We start from the raw sequence: 12,525 nt of genomic DNA, 5'->3' as shown, positions 1-12,525 counted from the left end.
GAAAACCAGATCCCAGGACATTTTTTTTTTTTTTTTTGAGATAGGGTTTCCACTGTCACCCAGGCTGAAGTATAGTGGTGCCATCTCAGGTCATTACAATCTCTGCCACTGCAATCCTCTCACCTCACCCTCCTCATGTAGCTGGGATTATAGGCACACGTAACAACATCTAGCTAATTTTTGCATTTTTTTGTAGAGGCAAGGTTTCACTATGTTGCCCTGGCTGGTCTCGAACTCCTGGGCCCAAGTGATCTTCTGGCCTCAGCCTTCCAAAGTGCTGGCATTATAGGCATGAGCCACTGCACCCAACAGTAAATTTTTAATACCAACCCTTTCTGTGCCTGAGTTTCCTGTCAATCACAATGTGTTATAATAAGCTCCCTCAAACAGGGTTCAGAGTATATTTGTTATTTTATCCAGATTACTATAAAAAGGTGAATCTTATTCTCAAAAAGTGATACCCAGTGGCAAGTGGAGGACTCCTGTAGCGCACACGATCCTCACGACGATGGTCCCGACTTCGTGACTCACTATGTCGACGATCCCAGCTACGGCTACGGTGACGATGCTGCTGATCTCGACTTCGACTCTGACTGTTTCTCCGTCTATGCTGATCCCGGTCTCGACTACGACTACAGATGGTAACAACTCCAGTCATGCCCACATCATGTTTAGGCAACAACCAAGTGCATATACAACAGCAGTCTCATAAGATCATAATGGTGCTAAAAAAGTTCCTACAACCTAGTGATATTACAGATGCTGTAATGTCGTAAAGCATACATATTACTTATGTGTTTGTGGTGATGCTGGTGTAAACAAAACTATTACCTATTGCACTCCCAGTTGTATAAAAGTATAGCACATCTGATTATGTACAAAGTGGATCTCATGAAGACAGAAAGTAGACCAGTATTTACTGAAGATCAAGAAGGATAGGGAAATGGGGGGTGTGGGTGGAATAAACAGAAGTAGATTAATGGGCATAAATATATGATTTAATAGCAAAAAGGGCTGGGCACAGTGGCTCACACCTGTAATCCCAACACTTTGAGAGGCGAAGGTGGGTAGATCATAAGGTCAGGAGTTCGACACCAGTCTGGCCAATATGGTGAAACTCTGTCTCTACTAAAAATACAAAAATTAGCTGGGCATGGTAGCACATGCCTGTAGTCTCAGCTACTCGGGAGGCTCAGGAAGAACCTCCACCTCCTGGGTTCATCGCTTGAACCCAGGAGGTGGAGGCTGCAGTGAGCCAAGATTGTGCCACTGTACTCCAGCCTGGGGAACAGAGCAAGACTTTGCCTCAAAAAAAAAAAAAAGACCCAGGGCTGGTCATGGTGGCTCACACCTGTAATCCCAGCACTGAGGCGGGCAGATCACCTGAGGTCAGGAGTTCAAGACCAGCATGACCAACATGGAAACTACTAAAAATACAAAATTAGCTGGGTGTGGCAGTGCATGCCTGTAATCCCAGCTACTTGGGAGGCTGAGGCAGGAGAATCGCTTGAACCCAGGAGGCAGAGGTTGTAGTGAGCCAAGATTGTGCCATTGCACCCCAGTCTGGGCAACAGGAGCGAAACTCCATCTCAAACAAAAAAAAAAAAAAAAAGAAAATCTAGCTAAGCGTGATGGTGCACACCTGTAGTCCTGCTACTCGGGAGGCTGAGGCAGGAGAATCACTTGAACTCAGGAGGTGGAAGTTGCAGTGAGTCGAGATTGTGCCACTGTACTCCAGCCTGGGTGACAGAGCAAGACTCTGTCTCAAAAAAAAAAAAAACATAAAGAAAAGAAAAAATAAGACCCAGTGTTCGACAGATCAGTAGGGTGACTACAGTGTAAAATAATCTATTATACATTTCAAAATAGCTAGTAGAAAATAATTTGAATGTTTCCTAGCATAATGAAAAGACAAATGGTCAGGTCGTGGAGGTTCACAATTGTAATTCCAGCACTTTGGGAAGCCGAGGCAGGTGGATCACCTGAGATCGGGAGTTCAAGACCAGCCTGACCAACATGGAGAAATCATGTCTCTATTAAAAATACAAAACTAGCTGGGCATGGCGGCGCATGCCTGTAATCCCAGCTACTTGGGAGGCTGAGGCAGAAGAATTGATTGAACCCAGGAGGCAAGAGGTTTCGGTGAGCCAAGATCGCGATCACACCATTGCACTCTAGCCTGGGCAACAAGAGCGAAAACTCTGTATCAAAAAAAACCAAAAAACCAGAAAAACAAATATTTAAGATGAAGGATATCCCAAGTACACTGATTTGATCTTTACAAATTATATGTATTAAATTTTACACATACCAGGAACTACATACATCTATTATGCATCAATTAAAAATAAAACAATTATGTATAGTATATACTTTACAACAATGATGTTATTGATTAATGTATTTACTATACTTGTTATAAACATTCTAGAATGTATTACTTCCACTTATAAAAAAAAAGTTAACTATAAAACAGCCTTAGGCAGGTCTTTCAGGAGGTGCTCTAAAAGAAAGCATTGTTACAGCAGAGTACAACTCCATGCGTATTAATGCCCTTGAAGACCTTCCTATGGGACAAGATGTGGAGGTGAAGGACCCTCTGTAGGCCTAGTCTCATGTGTCTTTGTGTCTTAGTTTTCAACAATAATGTTTAAAAAGTAAAAGACTAAAAAATTGTTTTAAATAGAAAAAAGCTTATAGAATTAAGGACATAAAGAAAATTTGTACAGCTGTACAATGTGTCTGTGTTTTCAGCTAAATGTTTTAATTTTTTTTTTTTTTGAGACAGGTTCTCAATCTGTTGCCCAGCCTGGAGTTTAGTGCTACAATCTCAGCTCACTGCAACCTCGAACTCCTGGGCTCAAGCAATCCTCCAGCCTCAGCTTCCCAAGTAGCTGGGAGTACAAATATACACCACCACACCTGGCTAATTTTTTTTACTTTTTGTAGAATCTTGCTATGTTGCCCAGACTGGTTTTGAACTCTTGGCCTGAAGTGATCCTCCCACCTTGGCTTCCAAAGTGCTAGGATTAAAGATTTGAGCCACAGTGCCTGGCCCAGAATTACTGACCTGCGCTTTCTATCCCTGCTTCTACTATGGCTCCGACTCCGCTTCTTCCTGTGAAAGAGAGTATGTGTGTGTGTATATATATATATATATATATTTTTTTTTTTTTTTTGAAATGGAGTTTCACTCTTGTTACCCAGGCTGGAGTGCAATGGCGCGATCTCGGCTCACCGCAACCTCCGCCTCCTGGGTTCAAGCAATTCTCCTGCCTCAGCCTCCTGAGTAGCTGGGACTACAGGTGCGTGCCACCATGCCCAGCTAATTTTTGTATTTTTAATAGAGACGGGGTTTCACCTTGTTGACCAGGATGGTCTCGATCTCTTGACCTCGTGATCCACCCACCTCGGCCTCCCAAAGTGCTGGGATTATAGGCGTGAGCCACCACGCCCGGCCTGAGAGTATATATGTATTTTTAAATTGTGAGACAGAGTCTCACTCTGTCATGCAGTGGTGCAATCTCGTCTCACAGCAACCTCTGCCTCCCAGGTTCAAGTGATCCTCATGACTTGGCCTCCCAAGTAGCTGGGATTACAGGCATGTACCATCATGCCCAGCTAATTTTTTGTATTTTTAGTAGAGACAGGTGGCCAGGCTCATCTTGAACTCCTGGCCTCAAGTGATCCACCTGCCTCAGCCTCCCTAAGTGCTGGGATTATAAGCGTGAGCACCGCATCCAGTCAGGAATGTAAGTTCTTAAAGAGGTTTCATTATCACTGCCAAGAAGATGATCCAGTAGGTTCACAGCAATTACACAATACCAACTTACAGCCCTGAAAGCTGCCGGGCATCTGAAGAGGCCATTTTCCCCCCAAAGCCAAGCAAAACCTGATGTTTCCAAATCAGAGGTCCTCTTGCCTTTTTTTGAGACAGAGGGGGTTTCAACATGTTAGTCAGGCTGATCTTGAACTCCTGACCTCAGGTGATCCACCCACCTTGGCCTCCCAAAGTGCTGGGATTACAGGCATGAGCCACCACACCCAGCCCCTCTTGTTGTCACCATTATTCTCATGACCCAGTGGAGCCACTATTAAAAGTCAACAGTCTTGGCCAGGTGTGGTGGCTCACACCTGTAATCCAAGCACTTTGGAGGCCAAGGCAGGCGGATCACCTGAGAGGTCAGGAGTTCAAGACCAGCCTGACCAACATGGTGAAACCCCGTCTTAAAAAACAAAAAAAGTCAACAGTCTTAAGACTCCCTATTCTGGTTATTTCTCCCTATTCTGGTTATTTCTCCAACGGACACCTCTGTTTCCCTTCCCCAAATTGCCAACCCATTTCTTCCTCCCACACTCACTTGCTTGTCTCCCCAATGGTGCTGCTTCCACTGGTCCCATTGTCACTGTTGCTGGTGCTGCTGGTGGTATTGCTAGGACAATCCTTTTTGACTTCTTTCCTTTGTTGCTCATCCTGAGGCATTCACCAGGAAAATGTCACAAGGTATAAACAAGGTGGGAGACACACAGATTCCATTGGACAAAGGGAACAAAGGTGGACAAGGAAGAAATCAAAGCTCTTGATTATCTAGCCAGATTTTGAGCACCTCTATTTCCTAACAAAAGGAATAAGAGAGGAAACGAAAAAACTACATAAAAGGAAGACATCAGCATGACAGATTCTGATGTCAAACTTCAGCTAACACCTGTTCCACTGACATTTCCCAGGAGAGTTACAAATTGGTGCTAGGCCGGGGCAGTGGTTCATGCCTATAATCCCAGTACTTTTAGAGGCTGAGGCTGATGGATCAACTGAGGCCAGAAGTTTGAGACCAGCCTGGCCAACATGTGAAACCCCATCTCTACTAAAAATACAAAAATTAGCCAGGCATGGTGGCACATGACTGTAGTCCCAGCTACTCGGGAGGCTGAGGCAGGAGAATCATTTGAATCTGGGAGACAAAGGTTGCAGTAACTGGGGTTGCGTGGGCAACCTAGTGAGACTCTGTCTCAAAAAACAATAAATAAATAAAAAGAAAGAAAGAAAGGAAAAGAAAAGAAAAAAAAAGAAACAGGAGGAAGGGGGAGAGAGAGAGGGAAAAGCAAGCAAGCAAGCAAGAAAACTGGTGTTAGGTGGGCCAGGTGCAGTGGCTCATGCCTGTAATCCCCGCACTTTGGGAGGCCAAGGCAGGTAGATTGCTTGAGCCCAGGAGTTCAAGACCAGCCTAGGCAACATAGCAAGACCCTGTCTCTATAAAAAATATATTAAAAAAGAAATTGGGCCGAGTGTGGTGGCTCACGCCTGTAATTCCAGCACATTGGGAGGCCGAGTCAGGCAGATCACAAGGTCAGGAGATCAAGACCATCCTGGCCAACATGGCGAAACCCCATCTCTACTAAAAATAAAAAAATTAGCTGGGTGTGGTGGCGCATGCCTGTAATCCCAGCTACTCGGGAGGCTGAGGTACAAGAATCGCTTGAATCCAGGAGGCAGAAGTTGCAGTGAGCCGGGACTGCGCCACTGCACTACAGCCTGGCAACAAATCAAAAAAAAAAAAAAAAAAAAAAGAAGGGATTGGTGCTAGGTCTGACATACAGTGACTTTCTACTGTGTCACTTCATTTAGAGCAAAGCACAGATTACCAATAATAACACATCATGTGCCCAACCCAACCCTGGTTTCTGAGGCCCTCTTAAAAGTATGGCTCTTAACTATAGTCTCCAGCAAAGTGTACTATGTCTTTTATGATTATTCTAAATAATAAACAAGCAGGGAAAGAGGATTCATAAAATGTTGAAAGTTGAAAGTGATGATCCACAACTACTCTTTCTTACTAACCCAATTTCAGGAGCGAAGTGGAAAATATTACCTCTTCTTTTTTATAGGGAGCTTCCAGCATGGCCTCAATCACTATATCAAAGTCATCAGATGCCATTCTGTCAGATCTGAGGAGAGGATATTAATATGTAAGAACCTGTTTTATATTTTTCCTCCCTTTCCAGCATCACACATTTCCTTTCCCCTCCAAGAAACAGACTTCAGGTTATACAGATTTCAGTTCTGTTTCTTGAACCGCAAAGGGACCTTACCAGATGTCACTTACTCTAGGTTTATTTTTACGCTCTACAGATCTGAACTAGTTCTGCTTTCTGGCTTGGAATAGTCAAGGATAGGCCAGGCAAGGTGGCTCACACCTGTAATCCCAGCACTTTGGGAGGCCAAAAAAAGAAAAAAGAAAAATAAACAAATACAGGCACATTATTTCCAATGAAAAGGTAAAGAGGTAAGACTAAAAATCAGAAGTCAAAGCAATATCAAAATGCAGATTTGCCCTAAGGCCTTCCTCTCCACCCACCCCAAACACCAATAATTAGGGCTTTATCCCTAAGCATTTTCTATCCAATATCAACTATAGTTTAGGTAACTCAGAAATACGAGGATTAAGACAGGCTCGACCAATCACATTTTGAAATCTTTCTGTATGACAGGCAAGGTAAAACTTGCCTCCCCCAAGCTTTCACATCTACAACTACCTTTCCCCAGGCTGTCCACCACTAGTTTGTCAAATAGAAAAATAGAACATACCAAAGAAAACCAATAGGATAAATTATTCAAAAGTTATTGGTCTGAAATTATCAACCCATACAACATGGATGAATCTCAAAATAATTATGGAGAGCGAAAGAAACCAGCCCCTCCCCCAAAAAAGTACACAATGAACAATTCCATTTATATAAAATTCTAAAAAATGCAAACTAGCCTATACTCACAGAAAGCAGATCAATGGTTGCTTAGGGATAGGAGTGAGGGGAAGGGCAGGGAAAAAAGAATTTTAAAAGGGCACAAGAAAAACTTTGGGGCCAGGAGTTGTGGTTCACACCTGCAATCCCAGCACTGTGGGAGGCTGAGGCAGGTGGATCACCTGAGGTCAGGAGTTCAAGACCAACCTGAGCAATATGGTGAAACCTCATCTTTACTAAAAATACAAAAATTAGCCAGGCGTGGTGGCGCATGCCTGTAATCCCAGCTACTTGGGAGACTGAGACAAGAGAACTGCTTGAACCCACGAAGAGGAGATGGCAGCGAGCCGAGATCGTGCCACTGCACTCCAGCACTCCAGGCTGGGTGACAGACCAAGACTTCATCTCAAAAAAAAAAAAATTAGCCAGGTGTGGTGGCAAGTGCCTGTAATCCCAGCTACTCGGGAGGCCTGAAAAAGCCAAGATCATGCCACTGCACTCCAGCCTGGGTGACACAGCAAGACCCTGTCTCAAAAAAATAAAAACAGGCCGGGCGCAGTGGCTCACACCTGCAATCCCAGCACTTTGGGAGGCTGAGGTGGGCAGATCACCTGAGGTCGGGAGTTCAAGACCAGTATGACCAACATGGAGAAACCCTGTTTCTACTAAAAATACAAAATTAGCTGGGTATGGTGGCACATGTCTGTAATCCCAGCTACTCGGGAGGCTGAGGCAGGAGAATCGCTTGAACCCAGGAGGCAGAGGTTGAGGTGAGCTGTGATGGTGCCACTGCACTCCAGCCTGGGCAACAAGAGCAAAACTCCATCTCAGAAAAAAAAAACAAACTTTGGGAGTGATGGTTTCATGGGTGTTTATCAAAACCCAACTAAGTGTATACATAAATGTATACAGTTTTAGTATATGTGCTGCCAAAGCAAGCACAATGTATACAGTTTTATTGTGTGCTCATTAAATGTACCTCAATCATGGTGTTAAAAAAAAAAAAAAAAGGCTGGGCGCAGTGGCTCACACCTATAATCCCAGCACTTTGGGAGGCCAAGGCGGGTGGATCATGAGGTCAAGAGATCGAGACCATCCTGATCAGCATGGTGAAACCTCGTCTTTACTAAAAATACAAAAAATTAGCTGGGCATGGTGGCACGCACCTGTAGTCCCAGCTACTCGAGAGGCTGAAGCAGAATTGCTTGAACCTGGGAGGCAGAGGTTGCGGTGAGCCGAGATGGTGCCATTGCACTGCAGCCTGGGTAACAAGGGTGAAACTCTGTCTCAAAAACAAACAAACAAACAAACAAGCTGGGTGCAGTGGCTCACACCTGTAATCCCACCACTTTGGAGGCCAAGGCAGGCGGATGACTCAGGAGTTCGAGACCAGACTGGCCAGCATGGTGAAACCCCATCTCTACTAAAAATACAAAAAATTAGCCAAGCATGGTGGCGTGTGCCTGTAATCCCACCTACTTAGGAGGCTGAGGCAGGAGAACTGCTTGAACCTGGGCAGTGGAGGTTGCAGTGAGCCAAGATCACACTATTGCATTCCAGCCTCGGCGAAAGAGCAAGACTCCATCTCAATTAAAAACACACACACACACACACACATATACACACACACACACACAAAACCCTGAGGAATTTCTATGCAAGGAGGCTATCATAATCAGACGTTTTCATAACTGTAAGAACTTTGTTGGCCAGGCAGAGTGGCTCACACCTGTAATCCCAGCACTTTGGGAGGGTGAGCCAGGTGGATTACCTGAGGTCAAGAGCTTGAGACCAGCCTGACCGATATGGTGAAACCTTGTCTCTACTAAAAATACAAAAATTAGCTGGGCGTGGTGGCAGGCGCTACTCAGGAGGCTGAGACAGGAGAATCATTTGAACCTGGTTGGTGGAGGTTGCAGTGAGCAGAGATCACACCACTGCACTCCAGCCTGGGTGGCAGGGTAAGACCCCGTCTCAAAAAAAAAAAAAAAGAGCTTTGTTCTCTTTAAAGCAGCTAATGCCCTGTGCAACAATGCAGCCCTGGTTGCCCTGAGTCCATATCCTATTTTGACAATTTAAAAAGTGTAAGAATAACTACACCTATGATTTATAGTACCTACAACTGCTAGGTACTGTGCTAAGTATGTTATAAAGAGGTAAGATTCTTAGAGAAAAAGTACTTGGAGCAAAATTTTAGGGTTAAAATGGAAATCAAACCAAAATCAAATAAATCAGTATACATAAAAACCAGTGAACTCGATTTCTTTTTTTTTTTTTTTTTTTGAAATGGAGTTTCACTCTTGTTACCCAGGCTGGAGTGCAATGGCGCGATCTCGGCTCACCGCAACCTCCGCCTCCTGGGTTCAGGCAATTCTCCTGCCTCAGCCTCCTGAGTAGCTGGGATTACAGGCACGCGCCACCATGCCCAGCTAATTTTTTGTATTTTTAGTAGAGATGGGGTTTCACCATGTTGACCAGGATGGTCTCGATCTCTTGACCTCGTGATCCACCCGCCTCGGCCTCCCAAAGTGCTGGGATTACAGGCGTGAGCCACCGCGCCCGGCCTCGATTTCTTTTTTTGAGAGGGAGTCTCGATCTGTCACCTAGGCTGGAGTGCACTGGCACAATCTCAGCTTACTGTAACCTCCGCCTCCCAGGTTTAAGTGATTCTCTTGCCTCAGCTTCCCAAGTAGCTGGGATTATAGATGCCCGGCACCATGACCAGCTGATTTTTGTATTTTTAGTAGAGACAGGGTTTCACCATGTTGGCCAGACTGGTCTCAAACTTCTGACCTCAGGTTATCCGCCCACCTTGGCCTCCCAAAGTGCTGGAATTACAGGTATGATCCACTGTGCCAGACTTCAATTTATTATAACAACACTTTATTTCGCAATCGAAGATAACAAATGCTACAGAAAGATAATGTGATTCATGCACAAATTTTTTAAAACTAAGGTTTTTTGAACTGCTCAAAGTCATACACAGCTCAAGAGCTGGGCAGAGTGGGTGGCCCATGTCTGCAATCCCACCGCTTTGGGAGGCTAAGGCTGAAGAATGGCTTGAGGCCAGGAGGTCTAAATCAGCAACATAGTGAGGCCTCATTTAAAAAAAATACAAAAATTAACTGGGCATGGTGGCGCGTGCCTGTAGTCCCAACGACTTGGGAGCCTGAAATGGAAGGATCGCTTGAACCCAGGAGGTTGAGGCTGCAGTGAACTGTGATCATGCCACCGCAATCCAGCAAAATCTCAAAAAGAGAAAAGGTCACACAGCTCAAATAGAGGCGCTAATTTTTTATTTTTATTTTGAGACAGGGTTTCACTCTGTTGCCCAGGCTGGAGTGTAGTGCTGCAAATCTCGGCTCACTGCAACCCCTGCCTCTCTAGCTCAAGCAAGTCTCCCACCTCAGCCTCCCGAGGAGCTGGGACCACAGGTGTGCACTACCATGCCTGGCTAACTTTTCACACTTTTGGGTTGTTCTGTACAGACACAGTCTCACTATGTTGCCCAGGTTGGTCTCGAATTCCTGGACCCAAGAGATCCAACCACCTTAGCCTCCCAAAGTGGTGGGATTACAGGCGTGAGCCACCACTTCCGGCCAGAGAAGCTAATTCTTGTTAAGAAAGGTTTTCTGACTCCAAATCTAACGTTAAATCCATTATATCAGGTTACTTCTCATATGGTAATTAACTTTAAAGGAAAAAAAAAGTACACAGTATACCAATATATCTACTTTTATTTATTTTTTTAATTTTATTTATTTTTTTTTTGAGGCGGAGTTTCGCTCTTGTTACCCAGGCTGGAGTGCAATGGCGTGATCTCGGCTCACCGCAACCTCCGCCTCCTGGGTTCAGGCAATTCTCCTGCCTCAGCCTCCTGAGTAGCTGGGAATACAGGCACGCGCCACCATGCCCAGCTAATTTTTTTTGTATTAGTAGAGACGGGGTTTCACCATGTTGACCAGGATGGTCTCGATCTCTTGACCTCGTGATCCACCCGCCTCGGCCTCCCAAAGTGCTGGGATTACAGGCTTGAGCCACCGCGCCCGGCCCAATATATCTACTTTTAAATATATACTCACTGAACATGAATGCTCTTCTGATAGGTTTATCAAAACAATCAGTTCCATTAGCCAAACCTCACTGTGAGTCTTCTATATCTCTGGCATGTACAGTGTATACTTAACAAGTATTAGAAACCAGACTAACATATACTATCTAATTCACTGTGGGAAAATGGTTCGAAAAAGAAGTTTTTCATACGCAGCTGTTTCTCTCAGTCATTTTGGCTGCTAAATCTATACAAATTTTGTTATAAACTGTTTTTTACAATCTGCCTTTTCCCCTCCAAATGAAATGCTTGATTTCCAGAACTGCTCATTGTTCAGTGCTAATGCAGGGTAGGGACAACTTAACACACACACTAAAACTTTCACTTAAGTTTACAAGCCTCTACAAATGAACTTCTTTGTACGAAGTTTTCACTCAGAAACAAATGAATCTATTTAAGTACAGACATATACAACACAACACACTATTTTAAAACTTGCAATCTCACTGGGTTTAGTGTCTTTCTAAATGTCCTAAAAGCAATAAGGTGGCAAACACTATGCATTTTCAGGCTGGTAGTTTTCTAACTCTCTTCATGTCCCAACTTAGGGTTAAGGTCTACTCAATCTCATCCATACACAGAATATATAGAATATAGTGTTTTCTTCCATCCTGCTCCAAAAACATCATTAGAAACCCACAATCACGTCAGTTCCAAGACCAGGACATAGCACAAGCCAGCAGGCAGACCCCATTGGTAAAGAGGGCAAAGAGAACCACTGTCAGCCCAGTTCGGGAAGAATTCACCAAAAGCTGGTGCCACAAGGGGTGATGGTAGCGCCATCTCCTGGGTCTGATCACTTAGCTGGGCACAAACACCTCCAAACTGAAGGCAGCTTAATAAAGAAGAGGAACAACGAGAAAGATAAAAACATTACTTGAAGGACTACCCTCCCCATGTTGTGGAGCTTTAAAAAATGGTCCTATAGGCAACCAACTGGCACAATCTCTGCGGGAACCAGTGTCCCAGAGCTCAATCTTCACACGTGGCCTCATCATACGCCTAGGAATGAGTGCTTGAAAAAGTTAAAAGGGAAAAGCCCATAAAAGTCAATACAGGGATCATGAGTCTTCGAGACTACAGATTGAGGAAGAAAGCTCAATTCCCTTCTCTCTCTGAATAGTGGTACGAGTGGCTAAAAACTGATGATACGTGTCGTTTCAGGCCAGGAGGTTCGATGTTCCCTCGCCAGTGTGGGCAACCCTAAGTGTCACGGCTGCAGGGACCCGGAAAGAAAAATCACAGGATCCTAGAAACCGCATCTTTATCGGTACAGGATACAGCCACGAGGGTACCCACCTCTAAAGTCGTGCCAATGGGCTACATTTTAAGTAACTAACACTTCCAAGTCAAAACAAACCAAAAAAATATTTTTAATGTTAAAAGTTCGCCTAAATCTGTTCATGACGCCATTTTCTGCCCGTGACATCAGGGGGAGGCGCCGTGCAGCTACGTCACGCATTAGTGACGTCTGGTGGGGGAACCGGGTTTCGGGGTTTCTCACCAGTTCCGGGTCCCCGCAGGGATGTCCCGGTTCTCTCCGTTCCTTTGGGTATGTTGCGGGGAGTGAAGCTCGGATGTTTCCTAGAATCTAGGCAAGAGAAGCAGCAGTTCAGATACAGCTACTCCTCTTCCCGCAAAATGGCGGCAGCTCCACCGTCTTCCAGAACCTT

At 44.7% G+C, this 12,525-nt stretch overlaps 1 protein-coding gene across 6 annotated transcripts in view; it reads right to left on the bottom strand.

Annotated features, from left to right (window-relative positions):
- RBM23 (RNA binding motif protein 23) overlaps nucleotides 1–12,525 on the bottom strand; it is a 27,373-nt gene extending 14,848 nt beyond the window's left edge. For 2 of the 6 annotated variants that reach the window (XM_064374768.1, XM_064374769.1), the window contains exons 1-5: nucleotides 12,357–12,525; nucleotides 5,871–5,946; nucleotides 4,362–4,474; nucleotides 3,071–3,118; nucleotides 462–632 (exon numbers count right to left, since the gene is read on the bottom strand). In XM_064374768.1, coding sequence (XP_064230838.1) covers nucleotides 462–632; nucleotides 3,071–3,118; nucleotides 4,362–4,474; nucleotides 5,871–5,936 — 398 coding nt within the window. In that variant the 5' untranslated portion in view covers nucleotides 5,937–5,946; nucleotides 12,357–12,525. Of the gene's footprint in view, nucleotides 1–461; nucleotides 633–3,070; nucleotides 3,119–4,361; nucleotides 4,475–5,870; nucleotides 5,947–7,907; nucleotides 8,024–12,356 lie in introns of all 6 variants that reach the window. The other 4 variants (XM_064374772.1, XM_064374773.1, XM_064374770.1 and 1 more) reach the window with 3 other exon arrangements.

Source organism: Aotus nancymaae, unplaced genomic scaffold (genome assembly GCF_030222135.1).
Source record: "Aotus nancymaae isolate 86718 unplaced genomic scaffold, 86718_ANA_hifiasm-v0.15.2.pri h1tg000011l, whole genome shotgun sequence".
NCBI classification, from domain to species: Eukaryota; Metazoa; Chordata; class Mammalia; order Primates; family Aotidae; genus Aotus; species Aotus nancymaae.
This window is presented reverse-complemented; position numbering and strand designations above follow the sequence as displayed.